Source organism: Rhea americana, unplaced genomic scaffold (genome assembly GCF_003343005.1).
Source record: "Rhea americana isolate MKP2758 unplaced genomic scaffold, rheAme1 scaffold_111, whole genome shotgun sequence".
Classification (NCBI taxonomy): Eukaryota; Metazoa; Chordata; class Aves; order Rheiformes; family Rheidae; genus Rhea; species Rhea americana.
Window position 1 is genome coordinate 1336842 of NW_028185162.1, and position 16007 is coordinate 1352848.

General features: G+C 38.2%; 1 protein-coding gene across 1 annotated transcript in view; it reads right to left on the reverse strand.

Annotated features, from left to right (window-relative positions):
- Nucleotides 1-587: 587 nt before the first annotated feature.
- RABEP1 (rabaptin, RAB GTPase binding effector protein 1) overlaps nt 588-16007 on the reverse strand; it is a 28156-nt gene continuing 12736 nt past the window's right edge. Inside the window, exons 5-17 of the mRNA XM_085315171.1 lie at nt 15266-15401; nt 14322-14500; nt 13354-13479; nt 12212-12679; nt 10202-10306; nt 9309-9425; nt 7598-7696; nt 6547-6687; nt 5633-5822; nt 5284-5339; nt 4306-4404; nt 3383-3499; nt 588-1236 (exon numbers count right to left, since the gene is read on the reverse strand). Coding sequence (XP_085171297.1) covers nt 1135-1236; nt 3383-3499; nt 4306-4404; nt 5284-5339; nt 5633-5822; nt 6547-6687; nt 7598-7696; nt 9309-9425; nt 10202-10306; nt 12212-12679; nt 13354-13479; nt 14322-14500; nt 15266-15401 — 1935 coding nt within the window. The 3' untranslated portion in view covers nt 588-1134. The remainder of the gene's footprint in view (nt 1237-3382; nt 3500-4305; nt 4405-5283; nt 5340-5632; nt 5823-6546; nt 6688-7597; nt 7697-9308; nt 9426-10201; nt 10307-12211; nt 12680-13353; nt 13480-14321; nt 14501-15265; nt 15402-16007) is intronic.

Sequence of the window (16007 nt, forward strand, 5' to 3'; positions counted from 1 at the left end):
CTACGCAATACCATGATACCATACTTTAAAATAAGAGATGCACTGTACTTTTCAACTAGAACCAGCAGATTAATGMAGCTCCAGTGCATTTTGTGCTCTATGATCGAGAATGCAATCACTGGTTTCTGCACTACTAAACCGACCCAGAAGCGGCGGGTCAAGCTGACTTTCCTTCATTCACAATCTTACCTCGACAGCTCTGCTCAGGTGCCATCCACCGCAGACCTGCATAAACCCCAAGCCAACGTGCAGACAATGCGTAGGGTTTTTGCACAGAGASAGGATTACAGGTACTGCTCAGCTCCAGAGATGAGAAAGCACTGGTTGTAATTCCATATTTAAAATTAAATTTGTGAGAAGAGATTAAAAAAACAGTGCATTTCTTGTGCTTTTCTTTAAGCATGAGAATTCAAAGGAAAAAAGTTCCAGGAGCTAAGCTCTCAGTACTTTTTTTTTTGGTTTTTTGGCTTGGCATTTATCTGTTCAGGATACGCACGGCTCACTCACGTCCACCACATCTCAGCAGCACTCAGATTCTTCAACACAAAGTCAATGGTAAAAAAAAAAGCACTGAAATAAGATCAATATCCAGTGTCCTGCTAATAAAGTCATATTTTAATATAAAATATTCATACAGCATACTCTACACCTCATTCTCTCTGCTAGCTGAATACTGTTACTGACTATTCAAACAGAAAAACTTCAACCACTTTGCTCTTCAATGTTTTGGAGGGACAATATGGTTTCCAGCAGCTACTTTGATCACAGTAGTGGGGGGAAAAGGAAAGAGGGAAAGACAAGAGGTAAACGTTCCAAAAATCTATATTAGGTTACGAAGTTGGCTGAAAGAGGGGAAAGTTTTTCAGAACGTAAGGACTGATCCCACTCAGTGGAACACGAAACACCACACCTCATTAGTGTTTCCATTAGAAAGTTCTCCTTCCTACACTGCAAGTCACCCTTGTGCTCTCTTCCTGCCCAGTACGAAATCTTCTCCCCTCTAGAAACAAAACTTAGTCATTGCTCCCCTCTGTTGTCTTCTGCTCTCTCGGTTAGAGTTAAATAATAATTAATGTTGCTATAAAGATGAGTTAAAAACCCCAAACGCAGCCTTGGAGCTCGCTCATCAGGGTGTCATGTTTCAGGAAGCTGATTAATGTCCGTCAGTTTTGTGTCATTCAGGATTGCACGGATTCTCTCCAGGGAATCTGCCTGCCGGATCCGCTCCAACTGCACCTACAGAAAACCAGGAGACACAATCAGCTGGTAAAATGCACTGATGCAATACCACACACCTGTAACCTGAACCGAGCTGGCAGGCAAAGTTAGCAAACCCCTGGTACCTGTGCAAGCAGAAGCAGTATCAAATTATCACTGACAGAAATGCAGGGCTTCAAGAGGTACAAATTTAAGACTAAGAGTTGGGGAGAAAGGAAGACAGAAGACAGTTGCATGTTTAAAATAATAAAAAACCYCACAAATTTCTGGAGGTTGTTTTATTTACTGTTTCATTTCTTTTATTTAATGTTTCACGTTTAATTTAATAACCACCCACAGTCAGCATACTGACCAAAGCATTGGGAGGAGATGTGTAAACTAGGGTAAGTTTTTAGGGAATGGATGTAAGGCAAGWACAGACCTAACTGACACAGGCCTTCAAGTCTCTTGAGACCAGATTTAAAATGCTTTAGAGGAAGCTTTAAATGTCCCATCTTCAAGCACATTCCTGTTACTTGCTTTTCTGGTAACTGTCTATGTTCAATATACTAAAAAAAAAAAAAAAAAAAAAAAAAAAGCTCAGCAGAATCATGTGAATGTGAAGAGATTATAACTTGGGGTGGGAGGGGAAGGATTCAAGCTTTCATATTCTTTGTATTAGGATCCAGGCTTTCTGTTAAAAATTTCAGACTGGCAGTTAATTGATTTTCATCTGCTGCATTACCCACACATCATCTCCATTGCTGATATCTCACTTGGCGCCAGCTGACATCTCATGCACAAGTGATATGGGCCCAGACTCTCCACTGACAAGGTCAGGAAAAGAAATAACCCTTCCTGGCTATCAAGAAACCAAAATCTTCATTCGATATATGGTAATCTCTCCTTTCGTGTATAATGCAGCAGGTCTTGTACTACGCTCACTGGAGACAGCACCTAAACCACTGCTCGGCAGATTAGCTAGTCCTTCTGCATGTCTTAGCACAAGGCACCAAACACACCAGCCCGTAAGGTTATTTCTTACCAGCCTTTAAGAAATCACCTGTAATGACTGCCCAGCAGCAGGAAAGACAAAATGCAGAGGTACAACACACTTACTTGTGGGTCTGTTAATTACTTGCAGATTTTGAAAGAGCACCTCACATCTTCAAGGCGACATACAGGYTTTTGCTCCAAGAACTGCATGGTTAACTATCCACGCAGTGTTTTAAGAACAGAGGGGATAACGACAAACAAGAAGCAATCTCACTAGCCAGGACTATTCAATAGTCTCCTTTGTACTACCTACTCCTCCAGAAACAGCCAGAACAAAAGCAGACAGTTCTCTCTTGTTCATCCAGCTAAACTCTGGTCTAGTAAACAATCTCCAGTATTCCTGGTTTTGTTTTCCAGATAAATCTGAAACACTTGACTCCAAAATTTTGCATTTTTGATATGAAATGGGGAGTATAGGGACAGAAAATTCCCAAAACAGACACTGAAGGTGAGCTGAATTTAACCTGGCTCCCTGAGGAGACAGTCATTCTGCACTCCTTCTAAGATCGCCTCTCTCTTGGATCTCTCTATAGTCAGCAGAAAGAGAGATTAACCTGATAAACTGAAATTAGCCTTGATGACTCCTGCCCAAATTCCTTCCTTTGGTCTCATGGTGTCTCAGTGCCAACTACAGGTTCCTATTTTTTAGAAGAAATACATGGGAGCAACAGCAACAATAGCAAGGATAAGACTTTTAGATACTCTAAATAGAAATCAGTAAATATAAAATGAAGAAGTGGCACTCCATATATTCAGACCAAACAGAACAAGTTCTTATCTTTGTACTCAAATATTTGCATATGATGCGTTGCTATGAGAAGTTACATATTAGAACATCATGAGATGGATAGTGAAATGCTGGGGTCTCATGGTATACATACATACTTACATATGTATATTACACTATATATGTTATATATATATATATATATATATATATATATATGTATGTATGTATGTATGTATGTATGTATGTATTATACTAGGAATATCTGATTAGCTAATTATGCTAATAACTAAAGATTGTTCATAAATACTGACATAAGAAAATTTACAACCGTATTTCTTGTTTTACACAGCCTTGCAGGAAGTAAAGGAACAGAAGTAGCATCTTACAAACTTCCCTTACCTGAAGTGTCTGAGAAAGCTTTACAAAATCCCTCTGCACTTGCTCACTGACATCCAATTCAGTCTGCAACCGCTGAGCTTTATTCTTTTCTTCAAACACCAGCTGTTCAAGGTTTGCCTGAAGACAAAAAGATTCTTTAAGCTACACTTAAACTGAACACAAAAAAGGGAAGCTTGTATAAGCTGWTTAAAGCATGATACTAGAATGAGGATGCCCAGTTACAATCAGACGCCTGGCAAGAAGTCAAACCAATCACTCTCTGCCTCAGTTTTCCTAACTGCRAAAGAGGGGTTACCATCCAGCAGAGAAGTCAAGATTAAATTGGTTAAAATGTGAAAAAGTAAATCATCTTCTAAGGACTTCAAAAAAATCCCCAGTAGATTTCTGAGTTTTAACAGAGCCTGACAGTAGACGGATGGCAGTAATCTACTGGCAAAAATGTAATTATCTTGCTAAGTTTTAGTCAAAAATGCCTTAAAAAAAAAGTGGAGGGAGAGAGGGTGGGGAGAGATCACAATTAATTCATCCAACTGCCAAAGTAGAGCTCTTTCCTACAGCAAGAGCAAAATGTCATTTATTCAAAAGTCTCAAGGGATACAAAGCAGGGTTTGGTTAATCAGGAAGCTTTTTATATGCAGAAATGTTACTGAAGCCTAACTTTGGAAGACATATCCTAACCAGAACAGATAATCAAAGCTGCAACAGTTCACATCCACTGCTTTAGAATACACAGTGACTGGGACAGAGTTTTAAACAGTAACCCACAGTAACTATTGCAGGTGACTATGCACTGTCAGAATACTAGCTAACATTAAAAAGCTTCCTTTTCCATTCCTGTGTAGTAATACCCTTTGACCACTAGTTCGATCATCAAAGATGATGCATATCTACTTAAGAGCCAGATAACCAGACACTACAGCTACCTTTGCTGCTGTCTCCTTCTTCAGCTGCTCTTCCAGGGTGTTTTTTGTTTCCTGCAGACTCTCCAGCTGCTGTAGGTTTTCCTGTGAAGAACTTTCTAACTGTATAAACAAAAAAAAAAAAAAAACAAAAAAACAAAAAACAACAAAACTTAAAACACCTGATACTTTAATTTCACACAGTCCCTCTGTGCAGGAAGTATCCAGCCTGAATATCTTTCTTGGGACTTAAAAATACTTAGAAAAATGCTCAAATAACAACTCCCCCTCCCCCTGCTTCTTTCTATGCATGTCTTTTTCTTTCTGAAACTGGAGAGAAATGGTCAAAGCTGATGCTTAGGTTACAGATTACCAGGTATATTATTAGGTAACCTAAAATTTAGATTAATGAGAAGACAAAACACCTGCTGTGTAAAAGATCTATGAACGTGGCCCAATCTACACTGGCATCGAGACAGCAATTTTGTCCCTCAGAGTTCCAAGCGTGACTTTGTTTCTTCTGATACGGTCAACAGAGCTAGTTACAACACTAYGACAGCACACAGCATCAGCATGTGCACTAAGAACATTTACAAAAACACAAGAACTGATGTTCTTGCTTACAGAAAGGAAAGAGCAACTCCACCAATAAGTTAGCCTTCCAGTACCCCACAAGCAGATGGAGACAAAGGAACGGCAGTGTTAAAGTGTTCAAGACATCTTTTATCCTAGCTCGCTTTCCCTCCCAATACCGGACGTACTAAGCATTATACAAAAATATATTTAAAATGTTCCTGACACCTCAGAGGCAGCAGGAAGCAAGTTCATCTTTCAGATATGAGGAGGTTGAGTTCAAAAAAAAAAAAAAAAAAGTACATATATATACATATATATATATATACACACCAGCACAGCGTCCCTTTCAAACACTTGATAGAATGAGCAGAAAACCCTATTCTTTTAGGCACAGACATAAAAATCCACAGTGAAAGGGCTCCTTACCTGCTCCTTCTCCATTTTTATTCTTTCTAATTCAGCTTTTAAACTAGAAATGGAAGCTGAAAAACAAAAATATTAAAGCTTGAATGCAAGAAAAGTGTAAGAAACAGGACAGCTCCTGCTTATTTCTGTTAATATTTAAAGGACAATTAAATGTATGCCACATCAAAGGTATGTCAAGGGGAAATAAATAATGGTACTTTTGTTTTCAGCTGCACAGTTTGGGTGCGTCTTTTAAGAAAAAATGGACATTTTTGATAAATGCAGATAAAGCTACTCAATCAGAGAAATCTTCAATTATCTTACTACTTCCTAATATTATTATTTTGAAGCTGTTTTATCCCCTGCTCACCTATTTCCTCTTTGCAGTTCTCTATTTCCAGCTGTAGAGTTTCCTCTATATTTTCTTTCAAATATTGTTCAGCTTGAATCTGTTCTTTTAAGAATAAAATCTCCGCCTTCAGTTTCTCCTCAAGGTGATCTGCTGCTGTCCGCACACTAATTATGTCTTCTCGATATTTTAAAATCAGCTCACGGAGCTCCTGAATCAATGATTACAAGAAGTTGTATTACTGCAGGATCTTCAGATAAATACAATATTGTATTTCCCAATATTCAAGCCAAAGAAAAAGTTATTAGGTTTGTCTTAGCATACCAGATCTTCTACCCAGAAAGGTTTTAAAACAGAATTGCTCATGTTTGGCTTGGCCATGGTAGGTAAAGAGCTTATAAAGATCCATATCTGTACGGACTTGGGGCTTCCCCTTGTTTCCATGCTTTTAAACCTCATGTGCTTGAGCGTAAGGGAGCGGGCATGGAAAGGATGATAAGGCTCACCATTATTCAGGACTCAGGATTATTAATGGTTCTTAACTATAAGATCTGAACAGAAATTAAAGCGATTGACTTAATTTACTCAAATCAACACTTACAGTGAAGCCACTGTGAGAGAACAATTGTGCGCCCAGTTGCAAAATGCAGCTTAAACTAGCTAACTGGGATACGCTGGCAGCTGGCTGACAACAAACCAGCTGTCAGGCCATGGTATCTCACTTGTTTTATTATCACCTGTCCATACGCTGAAGCATGCTCATGGCACTGCTCACAATCACCGGTGGGATTAGACAGCTGATTTCATACATCACAGACTTGCACAGTTAAAATCCAAATTACTGTTCACTGTGAGTCAGTTTTTTATTAAAGAAGCTTCTTCCAGTGAGTCCTAGTCACATGCTTTATTGTGTTAATGATTTTTAAAGGTTTTACCTCTGTGGCTTCTGGTAGAATGAAATCTTCAGCTTGCTGTAAAGACACATGCAAGCTATGTTTTCCTTGAAGACTTTCATTATCTTTCTGTAGTCTCACCAACTCTTCCGAAACCTGCTCCCTTGACTGCGTCAGGACAGCCTTCAATGTAATAAAATAAAATAAAAWAAAATAATACAAAAACCATACCTTCTCACTTCGGGTCAAATCTTTTCATGCCCCATTTATCATATTTGCTGCCATAGCTTTCAGAAGTCTGGTGAATTAGTACTTTTTATAAAGAAGCAGAGCAAAAGGGTTGTGTGGATCAGCAAGATCTGACTTCTGCTTAGCATGTCTATGCACCAGAAATAAAATCAAGAATTTTAACTGTACAGGCAGGCAAGAGAAAGCAAGCTATAAATACAGCATTGTTGTATCTCYCAGTTTTTTTCCATTTCTATCTATTAGCTAGCTGTGATCATGCAGGCAGGGAAAAAAATCAAACGTGGTTTCTGGAGCTGGCAATACTGTTTATTAAGATCACCCAGCAACTCAGCTGTAAGATCAGGTTATGAAAAACTTTAAACATTCAATCTGAAATTCTCAGTGTTAGGTATCTGTCTCCCACTGTATTTTGAGGAAAACATCAGCTGAAATAGTTGATCCCCTTCCCATATAAGATACTGGGAAGTGATACTTGGCACCCTAACTTGAAAGACTAAGGCAGAATGTCAGACTGAACTCCAAAGGCAGAACTTCTCCCACAGAGCCTGAACCATAGCAGCTCCTTGGGAATACGGCAGAAAGGAGTGCCGATGGAAATTAAGAAACTCTGTGCAAGGCCTGTTGAGCAAAGGGTGTTAAAGAGTGAGCCTACAGACTGTTTTGGGTTCCACTCTTGCTGTCAGAACTCACTTGTTTAACAGTACCTTCACCTGTTTAAAATGCACAGTTCTCTCCGGTCAGGTGTAGCTGGTTTGCAAGACAAACAGTCCTTTACAAACACAGTGAGCTCCCAAGGTTAGACAAACAGCATCAGCAACCGATCCTTGGGATTAAGCTGTCTTACCATTTGCTCCTGGACACTTCTCTTTGCTTGCGAAAACGCCTGCTGCAGTTCGTTGAGGAAATTCTCTGACTTTTGACATTTAGCCATAAGTGAAGAGATCTTAAAAAAAAATATATATATCCACAGAGATAAGGATACAGCCCATGAAACAGATTTGAAGAAGAAATAAACACTGAAGTTATGTTCTCCCCTATCATCCCTAACATACACTTTGAAACTTCAAATTCATCCACTAAAATTTCTTTCATTAATGGCTTACTTGGTAAAGCAATAGCACAGCTCAATCAGTAAGAAGTAAAGAGATACTACAATTCTATACCAGTAATATATTAACCTTCTATTTACAAAACTCTAAATAAGAAAGAAGTAATTCTAATCAAACTCAAATGTAAGACAGTTCAGAGCCACTGAAGGGAAACTGTAAAGCTGCCACCTAAATTTTCAGCATTTTCTTTAAGATAAACTAACTTTTTACTCCTTTCACTGAAAACACAGATATTCAAAAACTACAATTAAGTTAATACCACAGCAAGGCATGCTTAACAGCACAACTGTGCATTACTTAATAAGAGCATGCTAGTACAGCCAAAAGAAAAATCCTATCCATATCATTGGAGACCAACTTTGTCTGATGACTGCTACTTCAATAGTAAAACAAAATATTGCATGAGAAAGAAAAATGAAAATCTTTCAGCTCAAGAGAAGCAAATCCAAAGTCTTGTATAAAGTATTTTTCCCATATTGTAATCTTTAACAGATGTAAGCTGACTTCTTTTTTACAGCTACAAATACCACACGTACTGCTTGGCTCCATTGTGCTAGGAGAGCCATGTATACATCCCAGACTGAAAAAAATACCTTCACATCTGGCTATTACTTTAAACAATCGTAAGTCTAGTGCACATTCTGGATCATCTGCCTACTCAGATCCTCATTAACTGAGCATCTTCACCATTAGTCCATTAACTGTGTGGCAAATACTGATCTGRTTAAGTGGTATAAACAGCAACTCAGTAACAAAGAACACAGGGCTACTTCCACACATTACTCAAATTCCAATGATCATCTCCGTAACAGATTAACAGAAAAAGAATCTCAGATCTAACAAAGCATACCATATTTTAGATGAAACAATTCCAGGTGTCTGCAAAACAGGTCTTTTAAGTTGCCAAAACCTTAAGTTACAGACATAGCAGTACCCCTCAAATCATATCCTAAGCCTGTTATAAAATAAGCTAAGAGAAAAGTATCTTACTAAAGAACTAGGACGTTGTCCAATAGCATAAAATAAACAGAAAACACCATACAGTCCTTCAGCTTGGACCATAAATTTGCTAAATTATTAATYAGATTTATTCTGCCATTTTGAAACCTGACTTTCTGACATTTTATTTGAGAAACATGGCTTGGATATTAAACTGACAGGATTCAAAATGAAAGAAGCAATCTAGAAAAAACTGAGTCATAACTGAGTCAGGAGATGCAACTTTAGGACCAAAACTGGGACATGGTAAYAGAAGCATGCCAGACTCATATGGAAGCTGTGGCAGATTGCCAGTTAGATGGATCATAACTAACCCTAGAAATTCTCATTTTTGTTGCCTCTACGGCAGACAGTCCGTGCACATCTAACGCAAGAGAAGAGTTCCGGTCACATACAAGGAATCAGGAAACATTATTCACAAGTAACATTACTACAAAATGTTAGTACCTGATTAGAGGAGTCTTCGGCGCTTTGTTTCATGTAATCCTCCAATTCTTGTTTATCTTTCATTGTTCTTTCCAGTTGGTCATTAGCCTGCCTCAGCATCACCTGCAGCTTTTTCACCTGTGTTGTTGCAAGAAAATAATTTAACTTTCCATTCTTGGGGTGGGAGGGAGGATACTTATTCCCTGGACATAAATATAACCCACCCCATATCCCACCTCTGAACGACAGAACAAATCCCCCAAACCCCTTGGCAACCCAAAAGCTCCTTTAGTGTTCTTTTGAAAGAAACATGTTGCAWCACAAATTGCACCTCTAAGAAAACACAGGATATCAAATTGTACTGGACCATTGCCACGTAAAGACTCCAATCACTGATTTTTGCAGCAGAATGTGACTCATGTCTTTCCTACCCTTCTGAAGACGGTTCAATGCATGGTAGGGAACAAAGCCTCCAATATTTTAGAGTCATTTTATGCTGCTAAGATGAGCGCCTCTAATCTTTTCTTCATTGTTAACAATTCTCGCAGTATYAAAGAAAGCAGAATTTAATACACGAAAAACATTTTGGAATATGAATTATTAAGAACAGTGACTTCTGCATGAGCACAACACTTTTTATGGAACAGTGCCTCCACTGCAAGATTTTATAGTATCATGCAAAGTTGCTCCCTGAGGTAAATACTTAAGAAATATGTGTATGCAGAGTCCACGATCATAAACAAGCAGTAACAAATCGGATTACGTCAGTAAAATGRTATAAGTATTCTAGATTTTATGTATGTTGACATCCTTCAGTTAAAACCAATGAATAAAACAAAAGATGGTTTATTGCTGCATTCTTAGTAATTCCTAAAGCCAAAAAATTCTTGCTAGAGCTGGCAGAGAAATCCCACCTGGTCTCTTGTCTCAGCCTCCTGAATCTGGATCCCTTGCAACTGCTTCTCATAATTTGAGCACATATCACAGCGCCTGCCCAGCTTGTTCCCTGCATTCTGCACCTGGAGAACACAGAGTTATCACCTGCCGTAAGAGTCAAACTTTTTAAGGAACGTAGGAGTGCTGTACACTCTGAGGTGTGTTGTTCATACAAAATGAACGTTTTGAATACAAAACATATACTTGAGTACATACAAAATGAATATTTTGTTCACAGAAAATATTATGTATAATCATGTAGAATCACGTAACAAAGACTATGTCACTCTAAAAGCTAAAGGGTAATGTAAAACAGCCGCTGTGTATCAGGTTTTCCTGGCATAAATCCTACTGCTAGCACAAGAGCAATAAGCYATGACATGCAAGAGTTTATCAAGTCATTCAGTGAGTCCTTTTGAAATATAGTACTTAACAGTCTGCATAGAAATAGACATCCTGGAGAAGAGATTTCAATGGGCTATAGCATTTTTTCATGCAATTATATTCTACTACAAGCCAACATTATATACAGTATCACAGATCTTTTTGATCAGCACAAATAAATTAAAAAGAAAGTCAATTCACCAGGTCAGGACTTTCTTCAGAACCTTTTTCTCCCTATAACTGAGCTTTGAACATTTTTGCAATGACATTTACTAGTTTTGTGCTACAGCCATCATCAGGTTTTATTTACTTTTCTAATATCATCCTCCAGTGTTGCTCAGTATCAGAGACTGAATAATCAGCTAGAAAAATAATTGATCTGACTCAGTCTGATCTGCACTGTAAAGAGAAAAAGGGAAGYAATGAAGTAGAATACAGACATTTATTTGGTAAAATAAAACAAAAACAAACAGYCCCAACAGATAGGAAGCAAAAAGGGTTGGCGGGGGGATGACAACGACGACATAGAGAAATAAAGAGAAAATGAGCTGTCACTTTGCAAATGTAATAGTTCTGGCTAAAGAGACAAGTGGAAGTTTTTCCAAAGCTACAGCTCTAAGTCGGGTCCGAGCTGGAACCCCTTTTCGCTGCTCCACGTTCCTCCCACACAGAGTGGCATTCACATGCCCTGCCTGTACTCCTGCCTCCAGAAATATGTAGGAAGGAGTGTATTTCTTCTATGAATTCTAARAAAGGGCTAGAGTGAAATGGCATCCAAATGTTAATGCAAGCAAATGCTCAAGTGTCCAGGATTTAACTCGAATCCGAGATCACTACATGTAGTTTACCTCGTTTACCTCTCTTCCCATTATAGATTAGTAGCAACACAAAAAAAAATAGCAACATTACAATAGGTTTGGCGAGATCTTTGCAGACACCTGCATTCCTATATTACTCTTTTTTTCTCCTCGTCTTCCCTTTCACTCATTTCTGGTAATCTGTTACCTTCCTTCCTGCCACCTCTCCCTTCCCGCTTTTTTTAATTGCTCCTTGGCTGCTCTTCTTCTAAAACAGTAAGTACAGGAGCCACACAATGCTCCTCTCTTCAGCAAAAGACCATATGCATGTTTTGAACTGGCATCATACAAAGCTACTGAAGAACTGGCAYGCAGAACACTCAGAAGCAACAGTTTCTGCAGTCACCCGTATGGAAAGAGACTGATGCTGGCACAGCGTTAAGTCCAGTCTGCTGCCTGTTGCTCTCAAAAATTGGTTTCTTAAGAAGTAAGTCCCCGACAATTTTCTGAAGTTTGCTCTGTAGCAGCCTGATATTATGGGTATTTCAGTTGCTCACTTCTGAAGTACGTACCATGCATAACCCTCTGTAAATATACTGGCTGTACCAAACAGCACTGTTAGCTCTGCTCCTTTTCTTAGCCAAGTCCAGTTGGACTATAATTTCTTTTTCTTAGATTCCCATTTTCTTCTYCATTTCTCCCATCTTCTTCCTTCCCCGCCTCAGATTCGCAAGACCAAAGGCTACACCTGCCAGGCCCTCCCCTAAYACTGACAGCGACCGCTGCAGACACATGTTGGCTACTCACCTCTTTCTGCAGTAGGTTCCACTCAGTCTCGCTAACCAAGCGGTAACCGCTAGGGGATACGTAAGCACTTTCGACCCCTTGTGTAACACTGGAAAGAAGGGAAGCAGTCTCTTCTTGCTCTGGTGTCATTGCTTTGATTGCTTTTTCCTGATCTTTGGTTAACATGAACCCACTTGGCATTTGCAGAGACCCAAGCGAAGCCGTATCAAAGTTCTCAGACACTGAGTCTGCTCCAACAAGTGGTCCAAAATCTGACTCATCCAGGTTCCCAGCAGATTTTGCTTTGTTGTTGTATCCTAAAGCTTTGGACTGTAAAGATCCAGATGTCCCCAGACTGTCTGTTGACTGTGCTCTCCGTAGTCCATCCTTAAACATATCATTATCCGATTTATTGAAAGACTCACCAGAAGACAGAAGCAAGTCTGCATCCAATGAATGGACTGAGCCATGGGTGCTGTTTAAATGCACCTGGAATTGAAAAACAAGGAAGAAAGATTTAAATACTCYGTTTCAGAAGTGCTGTATAAAAAGACACTTAGCTCGACGCTAAGGATCAGACATGATAACTGCATGGCTGTTGAACTTACGTGGCCAAAAACCTCACCTTACACAGTTGTCTGTAGTTTAACACACACCTGTGCACGTGTGCACACACAGACACAGACAGACACACAATAATGCTATTTTACACATGCCAACCAAYCACCTAACTTAGCAACCAGTGACCACAGACTAGCCTAATCAGTGTAAATTAAAAACAGAGACCTACAGGCAGATTAGCAGTTAGCTGCAATACACCTGCTGAACATTCAGATTTAACAGATCTAATTCTGAAGATTTAGGTGTGTTAGAAAGTGGTTGTAAATTTCAACAGACATTAACAACAATTAATATCCCCAATGCAGAAAAGTTGTAATTTTTAACTGGATCTCTCCAGTTTGAGAGATCTGTTGGAAGTATTGTCTTCCAATCTTTATTAGAATTTACATATTCAAGTGCAACTCCAAAAAGTATTTAACTGCTTATTAAGAATTATAAACTGTAGAGAATAAAGAACATTAAGTTTCCATTTGTATTTATAATGAACACACTGAGGAATGCAAAATTGTCTGAAGTTGCTTTGAATTATTCAATTGTTTTACCTCTTCATTAGAAAACTGTGTAAGGGATTCCTCGTGGGTTAGAGAACACGAAGCTTTCGTTTCATCATCTGAATCCTTTTGTTTCTGCTCCTTTCTTTTGCTAAGTCTCTGCTGATCATCTTCTTCCTAGAAATCAGTGGTMAACGGACAAAGCATGTAACCAGGATTCACTTTTGTCCTAGCAGCCATGACATTAGCTTTCAAGATAAGCTAAGCTTCAAAGACAACACTGGGCAGGATTCATTCGGTTAAAAASCTAATATTCATCTCACAAGGCACTTGTGCCTCTATGCTGATCTAAAGAAGAACTTAATTTTTCACTTTTAGTTGATGACCTTAAAAATAGCTAGTTACATGAGCGACGGTATGTAACCTGCTAACATACTTGCATCACTAATGACCTCACTTATATCAGCATGAACATTAAAACCAAAAGTGAAAAGAAAAAGTACCTTAATCACACTAACCAATGCAATAGAACATACACAAAATTACTCAAGAAGACAGACATTAAAGAATAGTAAGTCATAAAGCATGTACACAATCACTTGTGTAAGAAKATTTACTATGAAGCTCTTTCAGTTTGTTCCTGAGCAAGGTACACAAAGGAAAAAAACCTAGAAGTGAAATTTGCCATCCCAACATCCTTAACACAGTTCTTTTGCATCACAAAAAGGCATTTCTTCTTCTAAGTTAAAATTCTGGATATTATTAACCTTTCCTTTAACAATAATAGCAACATTACTTTTTTAGTTACTATATATATGAATATTAAAATATTTGTACAAATGACAGCTAATGATTTTAATAGAAACTGTCTTTTTGGAACTTTTAACAGTTAACTCAAGTTAAGAATACAATTAAAACTATGGTTTGTTCTCTCATCTCTAGCATGTGCTTTCAGAACCCGACAGACCATTATCAACTTCTACAGTCTTTTTCTATAAGAGAGGAAAGCAGCAAGTAACCTGATCCTTTTTTTTCAGTTCCTCAACTTGTCGGAGCTGCTCCGAGGTCAGWACTATTTCCATACGTTGCATGTCCCTCATTAACAAACGCTGAGACTCCAAGAACTGGTCATTGGCTTTTTGCCATGTGTGTTTCAACTGGTTGTGCTGTTGTCGTTCTTGCTCTAAGAGATGGCAGACTATTCAAGAAGAGAAAACGTCAAAAATTTTTTAAATCTCCTTCCAAAGAGAAACATGCTCATGAATAAAAGTAGTTGTTTTTCTAATCAGAAACAGTCAGGCTTTGTTCAACATCTATTTAGGATGAAATATGATATTTTTGTAATTCCTAAACCTGGCATGGGAATACGGATGTATTACCAACAACTTATGATTTCCCAATTAAAAGACTAACATTGTAACTATGAARATAAATTCTAATAGGTCTTTTTTAATTGTCCTTCTTAAAATGATGCCTTGTAAGTTTCTATTTATTTCAGCAGAAGATTCCGCTTTTTGTTCCTCTACAGTGATTCTGTGCTGTACTAGCAYTGATATACACTGACCCATCTATTCCATCACTGGGCATTCAAAATGGACATATTCCAGAGTTGGAAGCAAATTCTTGCTAGATTGTCTTATGGAAATAACGCTAATAATTCTATACAAATAAGGAGACCAGCAAAATCACTTTAATAAGAATGAAGTTTGCAATACYATGAATTTCTATTTCTCACCACCACCCTCAGAAGGAATGGATTTGTTACTTTTCTCCCTCATAAGAGGACTCCAAAGCTGATCATTCTGTTAACATTTCAAGAGCTTTCATATTTAAATTATCCCTTTTTTTCTCCACTACTTTTTTCAATACAACACAGATAAGAAATCAGAAGAGAATAAATAACTATGTTGTTTTTTGCATCTTCAGTGTAGGAACATCAAAAGGATTTTCATTAGATGGGTACCTTCRTGCAGTTCTTTCCGTAACTTCTCTGCATCTTCTTGCAGGACTGATTTTTGCGTATTGAGAACAGCCACATACATCTCTAAGTCTGTCCTACATGACTTTTCAGCTTCCAAATAATGATTTAATTCTTTAACCTGAATAAAGAGAGAGAAAACCATCTCAGTGGAGGACACTCTCAGGCATTTCCTTTTTATTACAAATTATAGTGCCTCCTGTTTGAGTAACATACAGCTGCCAAACACAAGTTTGTTTCTAGAAATCAAGAATATTCAACTACCAGTGAGCAAGTACTATTTTTATTAAATTATTTACTCATTAAAATTCTGCTARATCAAACATTTAAGTATGTTGAGAGCTTCAGCAGTGAGATCACAACAACAACAGCATCAAACACAGAGATGATGAAGAGGCTAGTATCCAAGAACAACAGACAGTAAAGTAATCTTTTAAGTAGCACTGATAAGCCAGCAGCTCAATTACTGTATCTGGTTTGGGGTTTTATACCTCTGAAAAGGATGTGGAGACAGTTCAGAACAGAGTGACAATAGACAGAAAACATGACTACGAGGGAAGATAGAACTAAACCAGGGATGTTAGCCTAAGATAAGAGAAAACTGGAGGATAGTGGAGGGAAAAAAAAAAAAAAAAAAAAACCCAAACTCTCGTGAAAGATTGCTGTAAAGGAAAAGAAAAATCTGTCCTTGGAGGATGGGATAAAAAGCAGTTACACTAAGGAAGAA